Source organism: Morone saxatilis, unplaced genomic scaffold, assembly GCF_004916995.1.
Source record: "Morone saxatilis isolate NCDOM2014 unplaced genomic scaffold, NCSU_SB_2.0 Contig24, whole genome shotgun sequence".
NCBI classification, from domain to species: domain Eukaryota; kingdom Metazoa; phylum Chordata; class Actinopteri; family Moronidae; genus Morone; species Morone saxatilis.
In genome coordinates this window covers 24,821,718-24,846,501 of record NW_023339807.1, presented here as the reverse complement: position 1 = coordinate 24,846,501, position 24,784 = coordinate 24,821,718, and the positions used below count along the sequence as shown (strand labels likewise).

The following is a 24,784-nucleotide window of genomic DNA, read 5'->3' as shown; positions in this document are numbered from 1 at the left end:
TAACAAATTCTAAGCTAAACGTGCTGGGACCTCTCTTAAAGAATAGTAGCAACATTTTTGGAAAGGCCATACGCTAATTTGCTGTCTTGTCGATTCTTAGACGAGGATCAATACCAATTTCATGTTTGAATAACAAATAAATATGAAGCTACATCCAGTATAACAGAAAGACCAAAAATCCCACACAGCTCATCAAGTATCAGACTCAAAGGACCAGTCTGTAGGATTTAGTGGCATCTAGCGGTGAGGTTGCAGGTTGCAACTAACTGAACACCGCTCACATCTGTATATAACAACCTGGGAATGAGAACAGGCTGTGAAATGTGTAGGTGAAAAACGTACAAGACCCTTTCTATAGCCAGTGTTTGGTTTGTCTGTTCTGGGTTACTGTACAAACATGCCAGTTCATCTGTAGATATAAACAGCTTCTATATTTCTATATGCAGGTGATTATACACTAAATGAAACATATTGAATTGAATATTGTATTCAATCTCTGCCAATAAATCCTCCTTAATATTATACACTGGACCTTTAAATGAGGTATCTAGCGATAAAATCCACCTACCAGCAGCTTTAAAGCTCATTAATTGACATGTCAAAGCATAGAGATGAAAAGGAAATTGATGTAATTTAACACTCATTTAACCAAAATAAGATAAGAAGTGTATAATAAGATTTTGGAATATTCCTCTAATTAGCAGATACATTTCATAAATATCTGAAATTAATAATCATCACATTTTAAACCTTACTTTTTTGCTCTTTTCATTTCTCTTTTGATCTGGGTTTCTTTATCTGAGACCTGACATTCATTTTCATGATTAATTTAGAAGCTAAGTCATGAATCACACAGGCCAGCAGGTGTTTTGCCTTTGACAGCTGATTGGGAAACACCTGCTTTGACATCACTTATTGGGAAGTTAAGAAATACAACATGCTAAAGGTATCTACCCAGAGCAGTGCAACATAACAGAACCTTTTTGAATCCAGCAATTTTAAAGTATGTGCAGATTTAGTGTATATGAAACAGAAATGGTTTATAAAATGTAAATTCGATAGTAGAAATCACTTTGTGTTATGTTGCATTCAGTTCATTTAATTAGGAATTCACTTAGAACCAGTGGTTTTCTTTCAAAAACACATATTTGCAAAATCTCCTGGCCTCAGATACATGCAGTCTGACGAGGGGTTGCAAAAGTACAAAGAGAATTGGAACAAAGACCTGGATCCATACACATTTCCTCAAACACAGGCACATAAGTGGGACTGTTACCGTGCAGATTCGGCCAATGCGGGCCCTGTAAGGCTCCTCGTCCACACTGGCTGTCTTGTTAAGCTCACTGAAGAAGAAGTAGACTTCCTCCTTGAACTTTTGTGAAGATGGGATTATGGCTGCACCCGCAAACTGTGGATCTGGTGATGAGATTTAAACTGTGTTCATGAGGTACAATTTACTTTCAAGATGTCTCATGGGTCAAGCAATTTCATTTTCTACTGTAATCTACTGTTAATATTAAACTGTATGTAAAATGAGGAAATTATGAGAATCCACAGGAGTGTAAATGGCTGCTTTCAGTGGATATGTGTCTGATTTGCATTTTACTGCTGTAAATAATTTGACCCACACCATGAACACAATGACAGCAAATACACCTACATGTTATTTTTCCCATGGGAATGATAGTGGGTGATTTAGAGAGAGTACCACCCACCATCTCCATATTCATTAGTCTAAACCTTTACGGTTTCTGCACGACTCCCCTCCTCCTACTCACTCAGCAGCCAAATGTTCTCCGTCTTCAGGAGTTTCTGTGAGCCAAATGTACGCCGGATCATGCCGGGGTGACCTGCCACTGACGACATTGCAGAATACAGACTCCCATCTGAGACAGCGAGGGAAAAAAGGAGGAAGAGGAGAGAGAGTGAGCAGTGGGTAAAAAATACCAGGTACAAGAAAGATTGGATTGACACAGAAGGGGGATTGACTGAAGCTGAAGGAGAGGAAGATACAGAGACAGAACATTAAACACAGGGAGAGATAGCGAAAACAGAAAAAAAAGGAGGCCCAGGAGGCCACAGACAGAATAAAAAAACAGGGGGGACGGGGAAAAGGAGAACAAGAGCAAAGAAGACATCAAGGCAGACTACACGGATGAGCATCCACCAATTACTATATTCTTATAACCCCACTTAGAGCTTTGTCTCCATAGCAATGCAGAAGGGAGGCATTTGAAATGGTGGCAGTAACATCTTAATTAGAACAGATCGTTATTAGAATGCTGCTCAACTCAACCAAAGGGCCGGCTTGTTGCTTCAATAATCGATCCCCATCTGGAGGAGCATTCTGCTGTGCAAACTAACCTCTCACTAATTTCTGACTGTCTCCACAAACAATCAATCTGCGTTAAATTCGTCCGTCCCTCATCATGTGCTGTGACTACCGGAAGATCGGTTTAATTCCAAACATCTCTGTTTAGTTAATGTGACCCTGCACTTCCCAATAATCACACAATTAAGAGTTTAATTGATGGATTACACCCCCTACTAATTGCCTTTTATTCTGTCCAATGGACCTGGATTTACAATACATAACACTTAATTAGCAACCCTTTATTTTCACAAAAAGCATTTTTACCAGTATAGAGAGTATGTACTCTTTGACATTGTTGCCAGGTGTCAAAATGAACCAACTGTGGCTGCTTTAAATAAGGAGATATGTGATACTGGGAGGAAAACAATAAAACCCTTGAAGAAATTGCCACTGGCAATGACAATGATTGGTACAATGTAGGCTGCCAGACAGTCAGTGGTATGTGGATATTGAAATGTGGCCAGATATTGAGTTTCCTGAGATATATGTGTGTACCTCGACACTGGGGAGGTAATGGAAGTAAACACAACCTGCAGGGCATACATAACATGCATGGTCCTATTTTTAAGAATTTGTCAGCCTGATCAAAACCACTAGGACTTCAAAAACTTTTCTGGTCATCTGAGGACAAAAGAATGTTCTGATTTTATTACATTTCATTGAGAAAACAATTTGCCTGGTTAGTGACCATTGTCCAGCCTTTCTTTTCTCTGAAGCGTTCTGCCTGAATTCTTTTTGAATCTGTTTGTGCAGTCAGTTGTACAACTGCTCCATTTTAGCAATGTTTTCCATTATTTTTTAGTGCACACTGGCAGATGGCTGAGTCCTGTGTGTTTGGCTCTCAGGGCAGTGTGATCCCTGGTGATGTTAGACTAATGACATATATGATCTGCACAGGAACAGAATCAGTACAACTCTCTGACTTTCCTTGGGACATGTTGACCTTGTGTTGTTGCTCTCCTTAAGGTTACTCTTTTTTTTTATGTTAGGGGGTAGTCAATAGTCTATGCTTAAGTGAGGCTTTGTTTTATTGTAAGATTGATTCAAAAGCTACTCAAGCTTTTCAATTCTGTTTGTAGTAACTCAGAAATTATTTTCCTGTGGTTGATTCTTTGAAGAATTGTGTGATGTACAAAATGAAAACAGAAATGCAATCTCGCCCAACTTTTACTTTGAAAGCGGCAGAGAGAAAACTTGAATGACGTTTTACATTTCAGTAGAGGTTGAACAATAAAGGATTTTTAAAGGACGATAAAATAACCATAGTTATTTTTAACTTTTATGTATTCGAAATGTATTGATAAATTCAGATAGACTTAAGTTGTATGGGGAAAATTATACTGCAATTGTTTCTGATGTTAAAATAAAACCTTTCAGACAAAGATATGTTTCCTAGAGTTGGAAACAAATAGTCATCATCACAATAATCATCACAGCTTTATAATTTGCAAAAAATGCAAAAAGTGAATTATCCTTTTATCACCGAAACATCAGTCAGATTTTCTGGGGTTGTCATGCATGATGCCCTTCACTTCTGCAGCAGCCTGGTAAGACAATGCTCCATGCCGTTTAAACCAGTTCTTTGTCGCTCTGAATTAAATCAAGAGTATGAGAATATCTTTAAGTGTGATTTTGAGGATTACATTGTTTGAATATATGCTACTTATTTATGAGTGATGCGCTGTTCCTTGGCTCATGACAAGCCAGTTGCATTTCCTGATACATTGTTTTATGCTGCTCTTACAAACCATTAGTGTGGGACCCTAAAGTGTATGATTTAATTTCAGGAATAGATAGTTATGTTGCTGGATTATTTGGAAGAGATAACACCAAATTTTAAGTAAAATAACAGGTTTCTTTTCTGTTTCACTTTGTAATGTTGTCCCCAAGGGAAATTGGTGTCCTCTCTATCTGACTTTTTTGTATCGTGGACAGATCGGCCAAACTGATTAAACAGTCGGCCTCTAATTTGCAGTAATAGTAGGCAACATATTAGATCTTGTTTAAGGTACAAATGTGGATATGTTTTAACATGATCTATTAACATATACTAGCACATTTATCTTGTTGAGGATTGGTTCTCTAAAATACTGTATGGTACTTTAGGCAAAAGCATCTACTCATTTGCATGTTATGAATAGACAGTGATAATAAGAGACAGATTGCTCCTGGGAACCCGGGACTCACAAGTGTCGCTCTGCTGCTCTCGACTCAAATGAGCAAAGTTAATATAAAGGGCTGAAGGTGGCTTTGTTCCAAAATAAGATATTTAACAAAGTGACACCTTTCGAAAAGAAGGTGAGTCTTTTGAAATGGTGACAGTGACGCTTACAAAACTTAACTCTGTGAGATTTCAACGTGGAAAAAGAATTCCATTCTTTACCTCACCCCAATTACCTCATTCAAATAGGGGTTAACTTTGTTGAGTTTAGAGAACCTTAAGACTCCTGACATCAGTAAACATTATGCATTTTCACAAACCACTAGTTTTCTTGACAGCCTCATTGTGATACTTGATGGTTAAATGGTGTGTTTTCTTCATTGTGCTTTGTTTTTGATTGGTGAGGTAGAAAACAACCTCGCTAGCTAGCTGTTGTGGTTTGCTTGATCGCTGGCTTCTAGCCTTGTGGCAAAATGTGGGGTAATTGCATCCTATCAGTTCTAAATTCAAAAGGGGACACCTATGATCAAATAAACTTTAAATTACATATCCTTCACATTTAACCACACAGGACCCAATTATCTTAACTAAATGCACCTGTAATCTGCCTCCAGATACGGATTACTTAGGTTCACCAGCAACCACAAAACTGTTCTGTGCCAAGAATGATTAACAATGGTGTCTTTTTGTAAGGTTTTATTCCTTTTCCTCCCACTGAATCATGAACTCTTGTAATTTTTACCTGCAGGCAAGCTGATAGACCTCTGGGAAGGGTAAGGTGGTGAAATGTCAGAGGCCGATGCTATCTGTCCATTGCCCTGGACGTCAGTCAGCACAGTGTCATTTACCTGCCGGGAAAGGGAGGAGAAAACCTTTGAGCCTGGAAGAAGTCTAGGATTTTAAACCCTGTTCTTTCCAGGCATACATCATCATGCATTATACATTATACAGGCTACTATCCCAAGACCCAACACTCAGAGTAATCTTATGTCACTACACTCAGTTTATCCATGGGGGCACATATTCATTACTGAGTTAAAACATCCTCCATGGTAATAAATAACTCTTTTCAATCGATCTTGAGACTGTTTAGACTTGAGGAGCAGCTGCAAAAGGACTTATAAGCATTTCAAGGAATGTCTGAAGGAACTCTTACCAGCATCCAGCACCTGGGGCTTCCGGCGTTTGTACCACATACTATGATTGTGTCGTTTACTTTCTGAATGACGGTGATGAAATTATCACACTCCAGCTGTGAGAGAAAGAGACAGTGAAAAAAGGGAACAAAAGCCGAAAATGAGGCAGAAGCAAGAGGGAGAGGGAGAAAAATACACAGATTATGAGAGGGATTAAAGATGCAGAGCGACACAGGCAAAAGAGGGAAAAAACTGTGGAGAGTATGTGGAAAAGTGATTATAGAGGACAAGACAGCACAAAGGGAAAGAGAAAACAAGGGAGAGACCAAGGGATTGAGAAAAACAAACAGGAAGAGAGGAAGGTGGAATAGAGGGATAGAGAAACAAAGCGAGAGTACAACACAAAACAGATTAGGAGAGAAAAAGCGGATTGCTCAGAGAGCGATTTAAGAAAAACTGGATGCGATCCATGCTCTGAACACTTTTGGCAGACAGTGCACAGGAGGCTTAGCCCTGCAGTACAACACTGCAATACTCCATATGCATCACTTATTTATTAAGTACAGAAAATGGACTGCTATCTCCAGGACAATAGTGGATAGAGGATGAAAATGAATACTAAGTATTCCCTTAAGGGGCAAATTCTGGTTTTAGGTTGCTCATCTTTGTGTAATATTTCTTTAACAAAAGTATACTTTTTAGAAAACAATCAAATTACAAATTCTGATGGAAACAAGGTTAGCAAAAACTGGAGACGGAGGAAGTACATCACTGAGTCCAGAAACAGGGCCAGAGCTTGTGTAAGTGTGTGTAGGAGGATATGTAGGTGGATGTGTAGGTGGCTGTGTAGGTGGATGGGTACGTGGATGGGTAGGCAGGTGGGTGGGCTAGAGTAAAATGTGTGTGAGTGTATCCAAGTTTGTATGTTCTTGAGATGAACTATGAGTTTTCCTGCCTTCCATTGTCCACACAAAAATCTAGGACTGAGGTCATAAAATCAGAATTAGGTTTAAGGGTTAGGTGTACAGAACAATGTATGCTATCTGGAAGAATAACAACAAGTCTGTGTAGTTGTGGACGTGTCTTTCTGGGCCCAATAGCTGATTTCAACCTCAAACCAATGTCTACTTGTGATGCATCGTTATATTTTACTGCACTGCTTGGCAAAAAGCTCTCAACGCTGCTAAAAAACAATGCTCATTTGAATACCAGCCCAGTATCCTTAGGAATTATATCCATATTCAGTGATTCCGCACCTCATGATTTATGTCCAAAGCCAAAGTTCAGTTCCGATGCAGGAAGTAGTGCGCCCTTTTTGAGCGAGGCAGTAAGTCTTTGGAGGTTGGTTGGTGTGCAGGCATGAAGCATGTCAGACTTTCATACAGGAAATTGGAGATCACCTCTCATCGTAGAACTCAATTAACATTCACCTTTCTATAAAAATCAATCTTTCCCTAACCTTAAGTGTTTTAGTTTCCTAACAGCAACCATACCTTAACCTTGACCATACCGTAACTGTATAGGGTTAATGCAAGATTTAAAATTTGTTCTTGTTATGTTCAACCTGGACCATATTTGACTTTGGTACTCAGCATCACTTCAACCAATCAGATCAACAAACCATATAATGTAGTCAAACTCTGACCAAGCTTTCAGGAGAAGAGAAAAGCCTTCAGTGGTGTTATTTGCTTTTCTTTTAAAAAAGAAGAAATACTCTCCAGTTCTAATATAACTGATGCTATGTCACTTTTCCCATGCATTGGCACACACACCTAGTTAAACCATGCCCATAGCTCAACCGTAGCTGCTGTTAGTTTCTCATTTGACGCTGATTGGTCCAGCATTGATTTTTTGATCTTGTGAGTCCAGATCTTGTGACTCTGGACAAATGGAAGGTGGACAGCAGTCCAATAACATTGTGGACTTGGAGGTTGTTGGAAATACAGTCTGCCTATCAAATTGCTACCTACTGTTAGCCTCCTGTCTCCATCTCACTCCAGGGGTTTTCCCACAAACCATGTGGCTGTCTATTCTTGAAGGAAGTTTCCTCCTCTGCTACTTCCCAGCACCATTCGCCTTTTTGGGGAAGACTTACTGCATCACTCAGGACATTATCATATTCCACCATCTGCCACTGCCAGACTCTGAAGCTTTAGCTCTGTTTGTGCAGGAAAAACAGTGCCCTCTTTGTGTTGTGCCATAATTCCACTAACACTTTTTAAAATGAATTGAATGAATCGCTTTAAATTGCAAAAGCACTCTTGTCCCAATGACAATATGCTCATGGTTGCCACAATACACATCCATCCTTTTAGTAAGGATTCTATTAAATGTTTTGGGGCCAGTGGGCATCATGTGACCTGCTATATTGAGTGTGACCACTATGGCAAAATCACATCACAGGTACAACCCACTGCTGTCCCTGCAGGTTTGTTCCTGATACACTCAAAAAACAGAAGTAAACAGCAACATGGACAGGGGTCGCTCACAGGCATTTGGTTCTATACACACTATTCAGAGGCGATCCCTTCGGACATTATAACTTAAGAAACTCACATCATGTGGAACCTTCATGGCTATACAGATGCTGAAAGTATAGTAAGTGTTAATATTGCTCAACTTATGATAAAGAGTCCAGTCATATGTTAAGTATTTCAATTTGGCTAAGTAGCAAGGTAAAAATTAATTCCCTTTTTTGTCATGGAGCAAATGCATAATTTGACCATGGGTATAAATGCAAAATTAGTTTCAATGATCTTGTTAATTTCCTGTAATTATAAAACTTGTCAAAATGGATGTGGGAATTATTCATTGATGTAAAATGGTAAAAATGGTCTTGGTATTTAAAGTACAACCTTTAAATACATAGACATCTGATTTTCCATTCGCCATAGCCTGCCTTTTTTGTCATTAGGATTTCTTTATTTTTTTATGACAAGCAGCATATTCAATTCAATTCAATTCAATTTTATTTGTATAGCGCCAATTCATAACAGAAAGGTTATCTCAGGGACACTTTTCAAATAGAGGCAGGTCTAGACCGAACTCACTTTTACATTTACAGAGACCCAACGAGTACCACCCATGAGCAAGCACTTTGGCGAGCGGGGGCAAAGGAAAAACTGCCTTTTAACAGGCAGAAACCTCGGACAGACCCTGCCGGCTCTAGGTGGGTGGTCATCTGCCCTTGACCAGTTGGGGGAGAGAGAGAGAGAGAGAGAGAGAAGAGAGAGACAGAGAGAGACCAGAGAGACAGAGAGACAAACAGATGTAAGCAACAACCGCAACAACTACATTGAACGAGTAATGATCGATGACGATCATGAATTAAGCAACACTGTATCCTGTGCTTCTTAAGATTATTCATTAGCCTCGGAGCATTTTATATTAGGTTAAAGCTTCCCATGTTCATAGAATTATTTCAGGTTGAATATTGTATTAAACTCCTGGTATTCTCTTAGTCTCTCTAAGGAACCTAATGGAATTATTCACTGCTATTATCAACAGTTCACTCATCTGTGCATTGTGTGTTTTGAGGTGAAGCTGTCTCCTGTGTAATTTTATCTGTATAAATTAGCATTTTATGTATATTTGTTTGTCTTTATTGCATATTTAATAATTGTTTACACTCTTAAATCCTAGGAAAATAGTAATATTAACCTAATCTAAAATAATCTGATCTAAGAAAACTGTAACTCTACCTTCATTGTAGTGCAAATGCATATGATGATGATGATGATGATGACAGTGATGAGAAACAGGATGATATCGATGATTATACACTGGTGGAGGAGGAGAGTGCTTTGCAGAAGTTATGGAGGTGCTGACAGTGAGGATGAGCTTCTACCTCGAGTGGTGCAGCCTTGGCCTTGCAGGTATCAATTGCAGTCTGATCAGATGCCGCTGGGATCTGTAGGAGGGAGGACTGTTTAGTTTGTGCCAAGTTCTTACACACTCCTGTTTCAGCATGAAAACAGCAACCCTGCTACAGCTGCTAAAACACAGTCACTCTGTGATGTTCAGTGCATTTAAGGACATTTTTCTTCTTTTACATTATTATTCTAGCCCTGCATTCCTACCCCTACCTAGCTCCTGTTCTTCACATTTCCCAGAATTTCCCCAAAAGCATGTCCATGAACTTGTTGCACTCAGCATATGTAGGTGGAAAGAGCATAGAAAGAACGGTGCAGAGGCAGAATTAATTTATCCTTCTGAGAAAACTGCTGAGCTTTGTACCCTTCAGTCAAACAAGTATTGTTTCTGCATTGCAAAGTAGATAACTGAGTTTCTTGAACCTTTAATAATAAATGTCTCCCACTACAATTGTTGAATCTTAGAAAAGAAGCACCTGCTCTTTCGTTCCATGTGGCTAACATCATGAGTTGATGTTTACTGTTGCTGTTTTTAAGAACTGAAAACTGTTTTAACTTTTTCACTGTTATACTCACTGTTACAACTAACCTGCACAGGAAATGACTCAACCTGACTAGATGTCACTTAATTGTGTGAGTGAAAAAACACATCATCACACATCAAAATAGTCCCTCAATGCCAAACACGTCACTGTTTTTCCACCTGTCTTTTTGTCTCCACTGAGGAAAACCCAACACTAAGCCTGCAATCATTCCAAAAAATAGGGCATAGTCATATTGGATGAAAACACCAAGCTTACAGTGTCTTCAATTTGTCAGGCCAGTCAGTGCTGACACTGCAGCCCACACACTGTGTAATGTTATGTGTTGACATTATTAGCTCTGTCAGTTTTTTCTTTCCTCACGGGGAGAGATAGGTGTAGCTTTATTAATGTATGCATGACCCAACTTCCTCGGCCCTGAGCTGCTGATCTGGGTCAGTGGCAGGCCAGCTGTCTCGTCTCTCTCTGCCCTCTCTGGCTCACTGGTTCACCCTCACAGCAAGAGGGCAACTATATTTGTTGTTATCCAGCTGAGTCTGGAAAACAGTTTTTGCAGGAATAAACATTTCAAAGTAACAAGTTTAGTTTAACTTACTACTTAGTTGTCATGTTAAAACCTTTCCCTGAGTTAGTTGCAACTAAACTCATTTACATCAAGCGAACATTGACATTTTAGGAATATGTTTATTCACTTCTTGCTAAGAATTAGATTATCTAATATCCATACGTTAAGCACAGAGATGAAACCAGGATAAAGTTACTTTAGCTTAGCTTAAAGCCTGGAAGCAGAAGGAAACAGCTAGCTTGGCTCTCTCCCAAGCTCCAACAACACCTCACATATCTGTTTGTTTAATGTGTACACAAATAAAATTATAAAAAGTTCAGTTTAGTTATAGAGCCATTTACGTGCTGTAACTGTTTCTCGACAATTTATCATTTATCCATCCACCCTAGGCTAGGCTAATTACATGTTGGCTTCAGATCCATGCATGACACACAGAGAGTAATATCTCTTCAAACTACAGTCTAATATCTAACAACTATGCTATCCAGAGTAGGTTTATTGGTCTGTGCTCTCACAGTCCCACATATCATTACTTGGAAGCTGCCCAGTCAAACCTTGCGAGGCGGGAGCAAAGGGCTCTACAGTGCCCATTTGAGAATCAAACCAGGACCTTGTGAGACAAGTTTGTAATGTTGGCTTTTGTAAATAAAATTAACTTGATTTAAAGGCCCTGGACACACACACACACACACACACACACACACACACAGAGAGGTGTTTTGGGTTAATCTGCTTGATTAGACGTCTGCTCAGGCTGAAGATGGGCTGAGCTTTGCTGGGAATTACTGTATGTGACATCACACGTAGCAATATGGCTGATAAAGGTGTAAGTTGTCCTACCTTAACAACTGCAACAGGAGAGTAAGGGAGGTTTCATCAGGCAACAAAACTGAAAACATACATGTAGGTGTACCAAGGGTGTGCAGGGCCTTTAACTCTTGTTACAGTCTCTTCTCTGCTTTCATGTTGTGCATCTCCAAAATGTCTTTTGAAGTAGACTGACTTAAAAGCTTGGCAGTATTTAGTATTTCAACTGGTGTCTGGCAACTGATATTCTATATCTACTTTCTACATGGCAGCAGAGTGGTTCCCCATTACAAAAGGCTGTCTGGAGCTGAGAGATTAATTCCCCCAAAACATCTCTTTAGAGCATCGGTGTACACATCAGCAAAATGATCTAAAAGTATACCTGTAGGTCACGGACCCCTCTGTTAGTGAACGTCAGCACGTAGACCATCGCCTGGCCGCCCACATACAGCGTGTCACTCCCTTCCTGGTGGTACATGCTGATGTAATTCTCAGGTTTGTTGAAGTGGAACCTGGAGGGCTCTGTGGATCATAACAAGATATATTATGGAGGCAAGTTGGCAGACAAGAGCCTTGCTAGAGTACATTTTTGTTGTTTTGATTGTTAAAATGTATGTTTTTGTTTGTGCAATGACAATATGCCCTGTTGTAATGAATGCAAATGAACTGAACTCAATGAAATGTATTCTAAAAAAACACAAAAATCAACAACAGCACCAGATTTTCTAACACTACTGCGACAAATTTTTACTAGTACTAAGTAAATCATTAAGAATAAGAAGGCAGAGGAATACATACAGTACAACATTTTTCCAAAAACAGTTTAAAAGCAATTTTCAAATGATAGGGAATCAATCCAATCAACAGCTAAAGCAACAACAAAAAAAACAAGGTACTGCAATAAAAAAGATTCATAAAGTAGAGGTCATACAACAATAACAAAAGGTCAATGAAAGCAAAATTGAGTCTCAGGAAGTTATTTAAAAAGATGATCCAGATTTAGCCAGCCTAAGCTCCTCAGGCAGGTCGAATCAAATTCTAGAAGCCCTGATGGCAAAGAGCCAAACCTCTGGATTTTAATCTACATTTAATCTGCAGTCCATATGGGAGCCGGCTCAAGGACTCCTGCCTATGAACTGGTTTGATTTACCCAAACATTCAATCTGACGTTACTGCCCTTTGTGATTTCAGATTGAACAGGGAGACTTTACAGAAACCTGGCATGGATGTTAAAGGAAAAGGGCATTTGGTGGGAGCATAAATATCACTGAAATAATCATGTGGGCAAATACCATCACACATGCTTGGTTGAATTACACGCAGGACATCTCCAGAAGGCTCAAAAGTTCATTTTGGCATTTCTGATTCACCCATCCAATCAGACTCACACTTACCTACACTGCCAACTGTGCCTGCATTTAAAAATAGATTCAAATCACTGCTACTATTTAAGACATGGCACGCAAAACATGTACTAAAAGTCATCTTGACGATATAAAAACTGCCCTGTCTATGAATGCTATAATTAAAAGGGGAGTTTATAAAACATCACAGTGTCAAGCCCTTTAGTGGACCTGTCAGCCTTTTTCTTTCATTTGGTCTCTACTCCAAAATCTCCCCATTTATTTTGTCAAGTGAAATTTCATAAAACTTCAGTCTGAAGAGTTAAAAACCTTCCACAGCAGAACAACCAGCTACCTGTAGGCTTCTGGCAATAGATAAAATGATATACTGTAAGGAATTTGAGTAGCAGAAAATATTACAAAACCAGGAAATTTAAAAACAGGAGGAACAAAGTCAGAAATGAATAACTTATTCTACAGCTTTCATTTTCCCCTTTCATTTTCAACAAAGATACTTCATGAGTAAGAAATATTATTTAATATTATGTAATTCAGTTTCAAACTGATAATGCATTTTGCTATTGGTCTTTCAATATAAAGATATACACTAGTGATGACAAGAGGTGATTATACAGGTCATGGTTATATGGTATTTGTAATGATTTCCTTCTCATCCCTGAAATAAAAAAAAAGACATCCAGTCTTACAGCAAAGCCAAGATGAAGTGGTGGTGATCACTGATACAGGTTGCTAGCCAACCAACTAAGTTTCTATGGAAACAGTGGCCTCTCTGATTGGCAGGAATCTAATTGATGAAGCTTGTACTTCATAAGGAAGTGAGGAATACACAAGGAAGGGCCTTGTGGCTGATGGCTTAGGTAAGAACATATATATTAATTTCACTGTCTGACAATCTCAAGAGGAACACCCTGTAGCTGGCAAAGCACAGATTGGCATAACTATTTACTTAAGAAGTTAACAAGCAGAACTTTACAGCCTCTGTTAATTCAGTCTGGCTTCAACAACAGAGAAAAGGTTAATCTTCTGTGAGACATCAAGCTCAAAGAAAATAAAAATCAAAAGCTAAATAGAAAATAGCAGCTGGTGTTAACATATACCGCCCTACCAGCACACAGTTATGCTAAAGAGCTTATAATAAGCTGTTTCTTTAGCAGCTGGCTAAGGATTTTTCTTGCTAGTCCTTTTTAAGTTTAATTTAATATATTTGACAAGACTACAAACAACTTAGCTAGTAGCTTGCTACGTGCCATAAAAATAACAAATAATAATAAAATTGATGGCCAATATTTTCATCCAAACTGTCTCAACATTCTGTCCTATCCTGACATCACCCAGTGGTTTGTGAAGTATCACTTTGAAGCTTCGATTTTGGCATTAAAGCTGTTGCCAGGGCTTATTTTTCTAGCCAGCAGCGCTGCGCTCATTGGTTGAACTTGGTTTCCTGGTCATTTACTTTCTTGTACTATGATGAACAGTATACTAAAATATGTTTTTGACAAGATTTCAAGCAGGAAATGCAGTGAGTGTTAATTCATATTTGATGAGCACTGCCTAATCTTTATGGTCTATTTTACTCTAAATAGGACCATCATTTGAAAAATGAACATCATGATGTATTAAAGAAGACTTGAAACTACTGATTGAGACCATAAAGCAATTCGGAAAACGAGGTAATAAATCAAGTGAGAGACTCAGTACTGTCAGACTTCTGTTTTGCAACCCATGGAGCTTACCCTTACCCTTAAGAATGCAGGTTTAAGACACTTTCACATAGTCTTCATTTTACAGAACCAGAAGCTCTATTCACTAATTATATACTGTCAATGCTTCACATTAAATTTAGCCTTCAAATTTTAAAACTCTTGTACCATTTCTGTAGAGAGTATCATATAGTGTAACAGAACTTGGTTTAAAACATTATAGGTACCCAGTTGAGATTCTGACCACTAGATAGCAATTAGTGAGCAATGTTTTCATGAGTGGGTCCCCAATTAATTTGTTCTCGTACACACTCATGAGGATGAGCAGACAGGTGACATAATGCACATTCCTGCCAACGTATTCACACTATTCCACTCATCTACGGGTGGCAGTAATGTGTCATTAATAAACAGGGTAAAATTAGACTGCTACTTTAGCAAATAAACATTGACAAAGAGTTCAGGTTTCAAAATTTTGTCAAAAATTTTAGTTTGCAAATGTTTCATGAGAAAGGATGATGCATTCAAGCAGTTTCTTAGGCATCAAGGCACAAACACAAGAAACAAACACATTGCGTCTAGGTGAGCAACACTGAATGAAACACAAAGCTAATCTCCTCCCCCACCTATCCCTGACTGAACAAAACACCTGACTGTCAGATGCTGTCCCACCTCTTTAAACAACCAAAAGCATGTAGACACATGTCATTTTAACAGTGTCTTGTTCAGTGTCTTTCCTAACAGAATTTTAAAAGGGACACACATATACAACTGAAATGTCCTATTCTAGATGTAATTGTAACTCCTGACTTCTCTCTTGCACTCTCTATGTGTGAGCATGTTTATTTTTCTTTCTTGCTTAGACATTTAATCATTGCTGTTCAGTAAAAACCTTGAATTTTCAAAAGGTCAGCTTTTCAGGAACTGAGAAAAACAGCCTTGTTTTTCAGCTTGTTTTCCAAAAAAGGCTTCATTAAACTCAGGGCCTGCAGAGATCCCTCAGAGGAGCATGTAATCCTTGAATGAATTTAAAACATTTTAACACATTAGTGAGCCACTTTTAAAGAAACAAATCCTAATTGCACTTAGAAATGTTCTAATTAAAGAAGAGTAAAGCACAGGTGTTATTTTTGGGAATACTCTCACTTGCAAATGAATAAAGCATTCTGGGTATTGAAAAAAAACAGGAGAGGCAAAGTCGGACACATGAATTTCATTTACATAGAATCTTTTAATGCAAAGTTGTTTTGTGGATGGATCTCAAGGTCCTCCATTTTGGACTTGACAAAAAAATCTATCAGGCTCATGGTTCAATAGGGTTTTTGTACTGAGGTACTCCGGCCTTCAACTGAGAGAGAAGGTCAACAAAGAGATAGCTGAACTTTGGCAAAATGTTCTGGTATTTAGGATGCAGCCATAGATGTCAAATTAGCCTTGAGATGAGCTGTTGTCTCTCTTTCAGTCTTTACTCACTCTCTTTCTTTGTATTTCTCTTCATATCTCTCCTCTTTCTCTTCCTTTATATCTCTGATATAATGAAGTATTCAATATTTCTATTGTTTGTGTTAGAATTTTGTATTAAAGCTACACTAACTTTTTATATTATGATTGGCTTAATGTCTATGTGTAATGTAAAAGGTGTTGGTGGTAGTGATGAACCCAAAGAGAGAGTTATTAACCATTCTCACCCCTGGTTGTCAAATACCAACACTTTGTCATGCCTCCTCTGCGTCTCATACATACGTGCATGGCACCCTTTTAGCGCTTGTATGAGAAGCACCAGGCTCCTAGAAGGCCTTTTTAAATTAAAACTTAAAATAACATTTACTTTTGGTTTCACATGGGGCACAAACCCCAGTCTCCTGTGTTTGTTTGACTCATCCATCCACCCCACCGACTCCATGTGTTTTGCTTTTTGTACTACATCAGTTAACACGGATGGATTTTACATTGAAGCCCAGTGTGTCTCATACAGACGCTAAACTGTACCCTGTGTTTCTGTATAAGACATCGAGGAGCGTGACAAAGTGTCTAGTATTTGATGACCTGGGAATGAGAATGAGAGTCAGTTTTTCACATCTTTCGGCTGACTATTTGTTTTCAGAGAAAAAGCTCTAATTAACTAACTTTACACCATCTGCCCAGTACCAAAACAGTAATGCTGCTTTAACAATATTTTTTTGTATTCATATTATTCAATGTTAATTAGAATTTGTTCTTCTATGATATGTGCCCATTCCATGTTGTTGATAATGATTGTTTTATTCATATATACAGTATATAGGCCGACACTGGGTTTAAGCACACCTGATAAAGTTATTATAGACCTGAAATAAGTCTTACTTTCATTAAGGTTACAATAGTCAGTATTTGTTGAAAAGTCTCAGAGGCATGTTGATTCAACTTAATGGGCATTTCGGAGACTGTCATTTATGGTGCTGTTGAACTGCACTGTATTATACTGAGAGGTGTAATAGTTTGTCTATCCAATTTATATAAATATGGCTAGACTAAACTCTCTAAAACAGTTTCGTAAAAAACTAGAAATGATTACATTTATGAAAGTAGAATTTATTGTTCTTGTTTGCTCTTAGTTGTTTCTTTGGAAGGGAGGCACTTACAACCTCAGATGACATCTTGTTACTACTGAGGTGTAATGCACTAAAGTGTCTGCCAAATCAATGCAATGTAATGTATTCCCTAACCCCTACAATAACTCCAGCCATGACAGTATGTCCTCCCTTAACTCTTGAACTAAATCCAATTGTAACCTAAATCCCAAAACCAGGTTGTAGTCATCAAACAGTTCCTTGAATGTATATGAACCTGCCAAATGACCTAATTTGGCAAAAACGTGCAAAGTGAGGACATTTTACCGTCTGAGGACCTCGGCGCTGTCCGTGGTGCTGAAACAGCGCCAGCTCCTTGTGAAGGTTCTGCACTTCAGGCTCAAACTGCGCCTTTGATGGATTTCTTCGGACAGTTTTCTGCCTGTACACTGTGTGTGTGTGTGTGTGTGTGTGTGTGTGTGTTTGCACGCGCGCGCGCGCCCTAACAACAGGCATTCATAGCTCACCCTGAAATTGCATAACTACGAATTTGATTGATATGACATGCACGTCCGGGGCCGTCATCTTGTGCGTTTTGTACTGTGCTCATCGGCGGGGAGGGGAGGGATACAGATACAGATAACTTGACACACAACCCCCATCTTTACTGATTGCTGAATACATTAGAGGACTGTGTGAGATGTAAAGAGGCGTGAGTGGAATAGATAACTAAGAGTCTGCTAGGAATTTTCCGTTCATTGCTGTCCCCTCCCTTTCTCCCCCTCATGTCAGTATATTCGTACATGTAGCCTGTGCACTTATGGCGGCTGCTTCCCTAAAGCAATCCTGAAGCCGCTGGGCTCCTCTGCTGCAGTGTGAAAGCAGCTGCCGTGTCCCGCATTGCAGCTCCGCAAGGACGCGGGAGCTATAGTGACTGTGTCAACCTCCAAAGAGTCATATTTCACAGTAATGCTTTTCGGCGGTGGCAGGCAGGTGTTTAAAGGGTAGCCTACAACCTCGCCTTGCGTTTAGGGCGAACTGGCCCCAGTGTTCCTCCAGAAGACAGGGGAGAGGTTGTTTTTGAGCACTTCTGGTTTTATCCAGCTCGGTGCGCCTGGAGGAGGTGAGGATATGGACGGACGGTCGCAAATTAGCCTAGAGCCTAGGTGTTCCTCACTGATAAACAACCAGCCATGGTGCATTTTAAAGACCAGCACACAGTGAACTTAGTGCACTGAGATAAAGCAAACACTCAAGTTGTCAAAAAGACGAGGAGAAAAGCCACAAGTTGCACAAATCAGATCCAAATTATTCAAATGTGCCTTTGTGTACAAAATAACCTGGGATTTTAATGGACACAAATTGGCTCAGAAAACACTCAGCTCACAGGTTTACTCTGTTCGTGATCTCTTATTAACATTGACACAATACAATAGAATTAGTTTTCCTTCAGATCATCCTGTTATAGTCTGTAAACATGTGTGGGGGGCCTGAATGATGGAGCGCGTAATTTACTACTGGCTCTGTGTGGGGAGGGCGGTGTTTTAAAGAGATTAATCCAGAGGTAGCCGCGTCAATATGGCTTTATTGGTAGGTACTGTTTGTGCGGCTTTTGCAAAGGACAAGACAACATGGGTGAATGAGAAGAACTGGAAAATAACTGGCTACATCACCTCGTGACTAAACTCTCACTCCATTCATTCATTCACTCATCCGTCCATCCCTCCATCCATTCACCCATTCATTAGTCTTATTAGCCTACCATACACAAAACATAGATCATAGATTAATACATACCAAACATGCTTGGCGACATCAATAATTGGCTTAATGACTTGTGGTTAAAAAGAGAAAAATACAGCTCTGCCTACCGTGCACAACAAATTTCAGCCGAGGTGACTTTCCGACGATAACCGTGGCAAAAAGCGACAGCAGGATGAAAGAATTCATCTTTCTTGAAGCTCTGCCGTGTGTAGCTGGGTTGATAAATGATTTCACTGTACGAAGCGCTCCACAAAATCCCTCTTCTTCCCTTGCAGCCGCCTTTAAGGTCCCTCCCCGATCTACTGCGTCCCGGATCTGTGCCACCGACTGCTGGTCCCAGTCCTATCTTGTCCGTCTGCTCCGCCGGCAGTTCAGTTCGGAGAAGTCGGGGTATCAGGCTCCACCTCGGAAACAAAAGGCAAAGGGGGGAGTGTAGTCTTCCACGGGGCGCAGTAATGAAAAGTGGGATTGCAAAAATTGCCAACAAACACACCACTTTTGGCTGACAATTACATGCGTGTAGGATTAGGCGTCATACCTGTTGCTGATAGTGAAAGATGATGTTAACAGATATTTTTGCATCTGACTGTACCTTTAAAAACGATGTTACTCCTCTTGTTTGTTTTTTCATTGATTTTGTTTTCATTTTACATCCGTCCATCCAGGTTCCAGCCTTTTAAAATTTCTAATTCAATTTTTAATTCAGGCCAGAAATATAATAAAATAAACAATTAATATGTCCTTATGCATATACACACTTACTGCATTTCATAATGTCACATTCATTTCAGAGATGATGTATGATATATGAGCCTATATGCTATTTTCAAGGCCATTTTATGTTTGCACACAAGCCCTCACACCAACTGCCAATAATTATATTGCCTCAGCAACTGCTTCTACTGTAATGTCTAATCAATATGTGTCAATAGTGCCTGAGTGCCTGAATGGGAATGAATCAGCAGTTTGGCTCTGCTGTGCTTGCATTTGTGAAGTTAATTGAGTCAAATTTGAAAAATTGGACCACTCCAAATGGCAAATGCCTGTTAGTGGAAGCAACTAAACAGATGCTTCCATTTCCATGAGCTTGCTCTCTGTGTTAGGCACCCTCGAAAGCCTCATTTGGGTTTCTGTGAGAAATTTCTGAGCAGCAAGCTTCTAGCAGGGAAAAATCAGCATGAGGCAATTCTGAAAAACTGAGGAGAGGCATTCCTGTATTCCCTCAATTCATGAGGCACTATATACCACACGCAGGTGGGTCCTTGGTAGAAACAAACCTGTAAAAACCCAGGGGGGCAATTTCCTTTTTTTATCATCTTTCAAATGCCTTAATCGTCTCTCAATGTTTCCCCTTAAATCAAGACCTTTGACTTCGGTCAATCAGTCAGGGATGTAACCCTTTGCATACAAATGTAAGAGCAAACTCAGCTCTGCAGGAATTCAAATTCAGTTGTTAAACGTATTAAACTTACTCATTACACCACACACATTTAAGCTGAATCACGAAAGGTACACAAGCTTTAAAAAGAGATTTTGTTCCCTTGTTAACAGGGTGAATTTGAGATATTTAGGGTTTAAATGACTTTTAACAGGACGGATAAACACGTGTATATAGTTAGTTTGAATGTCAGTTGGACCAGCAAGTCTCAACCAGGGGTCCTTGAGCCCTGTCCCCAAAAAAATGTGGAATATTTAAATTTTACTATTATTTCATTCACTAGAAGTTGGCTTAATGAGGGAACGTATAACAATTACTATTCTGTTCATAGGTTTTACAGTCTACACTGCCAACTACAGACAGTTATGGAATAACTTAATCTCATCAGACGATTATCCCTGACATTACATATCAAACACGGGTCCGTGGCCTGATGTGTGTCAATTTAGGGGTCCTTGACACCAAACAGATTGAGAACCACTGAGTTAGACAACAGTTAATACGCATCAGTTAGATGTTTTGAGTCAAAGGATTGATCTTATTTATCAGTCACTGAGCGTCTTCCTCGCTTTTTACTTGCCTTGCTGGCTGGGTTAATTTCAGTTATCCCTACTGGGAATGAAATCACATATGACCTCACTCAGCAGTGATGTCATGCTGCATTTAGCAGTCAGTGTGATGATGAGGTGGAAACATTTCAACCACTAGATGGTAGCAAAAGCACGCTTTGTTTCACCACCCCAAGCCAACAATTCTGCCTCCTAAATCATCAACAGGGGTCTGCTGTCTCCTTCAGCAGCTTACTCCACTGATCAGCTGTCTCTTGTAGAAGGTTCTTTGGTGAAATCACCTGGCATGCTTTTCCTTTGATGGTTACAATTTCAGGAGAAAAAGAAGAAGATGACTTAATTAGCTAGTTTTCTTCCAGTGCATGAAAACATGTCTGGAAAGTGGATTGAATGGATGAGACATTAGCATTATCAGACTATTGTTTTTTTATGTATTTGTTCATAATGATTGAAGGCAAACGTATATGATTCAAATTTAAACAGTCGCCCCACCACCAAAATAAAGAAAACACATCTTTTACCAGGAGAAAGCTCAGCTAAATCTAACATTTTCTAATGCTGTTAAATGTAAGTAATATAGATTAGGGATAAAATAGTAATAAATGACAATGGTCAGTGAAAATGTGATTATTTGTTTGCAGCCTAAATTAAAAAAGCACATTTCATCTCAAAGCTAACAAAATAAGTTAATTGTAACTACAAAGGGCAAAAACACAAATGGCAATTAAAGGTAGCCTATAGCTTAATTGGATGGCAAACCTTAAATGAAAACACAGTAATCCATGATTGAAACAGGTTGGACATTCACACAATCCAATTGGAAATAAAAGAGGTTGAAATTCAAATTAGTGGTGGTGTGTGTGTGTGTGTGTGTGTGTGTGTGTGTGTGCACAGGCTCTGTCATCTTCTTAATAATGAACCTAAGACTTTCCTCTTTAATCCAAACGCAATCAGACTAAAGGCATCACAAAACGAAAACACCTAAAGACAATTGATGCAAATTGGTATATGCTTGTTAAATATAATGAATTTGTGGTTTTAGCACCACTTGCTGGTGAAAATCAATATAAACCAGTAGACTGCAGAATAACACTGGAAATAAAACATGATTTTCTGTTCAACGCAGGTGCAAGATTATGCATTTAATATTTTGCTAATTTGTTTTTTAGTTATCTTAGATTTACAGAGATGAAGCAATGTGATTTAAAATTCAATATTAAATACATACATAAGTCACTTTATGAAACCGAATTGCTGCAAAGCTTTAAAAACATCTCACCTTTAAAAACATATTTAACATGTAAATAACCATTTACAGTTGCAGTGTGGATAGCAATGTCAATCAATCCTGCACTTTGGTCCAAAGTGAAATATCATGAAAGCCACTGGATGGATTGCCATGAAATTTGGTACAGACCATTATACTCCAAAGAGGATTAAACCAAATTGTTCTTGGTTGATTCCCTGACTTTTTTCTCTAGTGTCATCAAAAGGCCAAAATTTCCAATTGTGCTACCCGGCCCAAGGGAAACCATGACATAACACTGAAGGATTGTATTTACCAACCCCCGGAGGATCAGTTAACAATCAGAAGCAGGGATAGTGACTGAACAAACAGATTTTTTGTTTTCACAAACACGTAGGAACGGTCGAGCTGGTCATCTACTAATAATAGGGTTGATGGTTCGATCCCCAGCTCCTCCTGTCGACACGTTGTCACATCAAATTGTTCTTGATTGCGCCAGCTTCCAGACTGCTATCATGTACACGTGTATCCAAGTACTTAATTAACTTGAACTTTTAATTCAACTAAAAGACCAAAAGTCTTATGTTAAGGCAGAAATTACATCAGCATTTAGCTTAAAGCACAGCTGAGCCTGAATACAGCTGAGTTCGACTTAGACAGGTCAGGCCTGACAATGTAGATCTGAACCACTAAAAACTGCCACCGCACCAGACAAACCCTTTTGAGGAAAGTACCAACATGACCTTTCCTCCTCGACACTGGTGGTAGAAATGTGTTTTTATTCATAAAAATAACATTTTTATTTTCTGGTATTTAATAAAAATTGTGTGACTAATATTACAGTATTTATTGGGCAAACACGAATGTCTCCCTCCCCCTCCCTAGAAGCCTTTACAATGATTAGGGTTTTTTCAGAAGATGAGTTAATATGTAGAGTCATGCCCACTTCTGTCGCGGTAATTCAGCTGGAAAGGTTTTTTCTCCTCTCTCTCATCTTTTCAAGGACCTCTCGTCACCGCTCATCTCCTCGCTGAAGGGCTGTAGAGACCACCTTCATCCAGTAGGTCAATTCCAGCTGAGTCAGAACAGTAGAATGGTGGTTGAGACAGTGAGGGCTGCAGGCAGAGTTAATTAAGACTTTTTCAAGACCAAAATAGCAAAGACTATCATTCCTAATGCACCGTAAAATCTGTAACTAAAAAAGAGTTGATTTTACTTTTAAAAATCTAGGAAACCGATTACCTTGAAAAAGGTAAGTGAATGTAACTAGAAGTTATGTAAACTTAATGTTGACTTATGTTTACTTATATTTACTTTTAGTTAATACATGTTGTGAAGCTGTTAGAACTTAAAAATGACATGTGTAATGAATAAGGTCTTATCGATGAATAGATATCAAGATCCAGTATAGGTTTTGCACTGATTTGTCTCCCATTCAAACAAATCAGTGAATGAAAATTTACATTTTAGACTGAAACCTGTAAATAATATTTTTCTTTTAGATATATATTTTTAATTTACTTGGTAAAGTATATATTTGAAAGGAAGATTTTGAGACAATAATAAAAATAAGTGTATTTAGAAACAATCAAAAGTGCTCCTTCTTACTTGTTATTCTATCCCCAGCACTTTTCTTTCAGAAACTGCAGCCACATGAATATTCAGCTGTTCCACTCTTGCTGTTAGCTGCTTGTAATTTAGGTGACCTAATCATTTAAGCCTATTCCCCTGTCACTCTGGATAACAGAGTAAGCCGAATGCCTACTGCGTAAAGGTAAAATGTGTCTTTTGTTGGAAAGAAATGCTCCCATCTTTGCTATTTAACAAGAGGAGGAGCCTGAAACTAACCTAATAGCAAATGCGAAGAGACCATTATGTTCTCAGTGATTCATGGAAGGGGGAGTGGCTTCTAAACACCACTTTAATCTGCTCCACTGGCTTTCTGTCCAATGGGAGCAAATAGTTGTATTAAAATAGATAATATGACAGGCCAAGCTGGGGAGGATAGCACCCGCCAGACAGACCTATATAACAGATTGAGACATGCAGAGGTAATCCAAAAGGGTTTAAATCTCTGCTCATACACGTGATTATCTGTTTTTTTTCTTTATTTTGTGTGGGTTATTCTGGGCAACTGCATTAGATGAAAAGATGATTTTCTGTTGAGTGAATCCACTCTGAGCACTGCAAGTCTCTAAACTGTACTAAAGTGAAGGGAGGGTAATTCATTGGTTAACATTTAGCTTAGCACTCTCAAGTGCAATATTCTGTTTTAAACGGAGAGTCAGCAATGGCGGATATGCAGCAGGGGAGACAGGGAATGTCTGGAAATGTCTAAAGAGATTCATTTGTATGTCAGCATGGGGACATGTGGCTCTGAAAAAAAACACAACAGACACAATGGTATTCCTCACACACATAATCCTTCGTCTTCACTCAGAAAAAAAAAGACAAATGTGCATTTGTGTGGCTTACTGCCAGTTGTAGCTCCGTTGTCTTACAAAGGGGCAACAAGGCCACTTTTTGTCTTAAATTGAACACAGAGTCCTCACAATGGACTCAAAGCAGAGAGATTAAGTGCTTTGGTTATGCAAGAAAATGTGTCCTCTTGCCAATTTCCCAACAATGGACTCATTTCAGATGAAGATCCACTGAGAGATTGGTTTTAAGATGATTGGATCAGTCCCCCCCCCCCCC

General features: G+C 39.0%; 1 protein-coding gene across 1 annotated transcript in view; it reads right to left on the bottom strand.

Moving 5' to 3' along the window:
- si:ch211-113g11.6 (uncharacterized protein LOC559008 homolog) overlaps positions 1-19,256 on the bottom strand; it is a 37,911-nt gene extending 18,655 nt beyond the window's left edge. Inside the window, exons 1-7 of the mRNA XM_035672305.1 lie at positions 18,942-19,256; positions 11,840-11,979; positions 9,519-9,581; positions 5,692-5,787; positions 5,278-5,383; positions 1,779-1,886; positions 1,277-1,416 (exon numbers count right to left, since the gene is read on the bottom strand). Coding sequence (XP_035528198.1) covers positions 1,277-1,416; positions 1,779-1,886; positions 5,278-5,383; positions 5,692-5,787; positions 9,519-9,581; positions 11,840-11,979; positions 18,942-19,020 — 732 coding nt within the window. The 5' untranslated portion in view covers positions 19,021-19,256. The remainder of the gene's footprint in view (positions 1-1,276; positions 1,417-1,778; positions 1,887-5,277; positions 5,384-5,691; positions 5,788-9,518; positions 9,582-11,839; positions 11,980-18,941) is intronic.
- Positions 19,257-24,784: the final 5,528 nt, after the last annotated feature.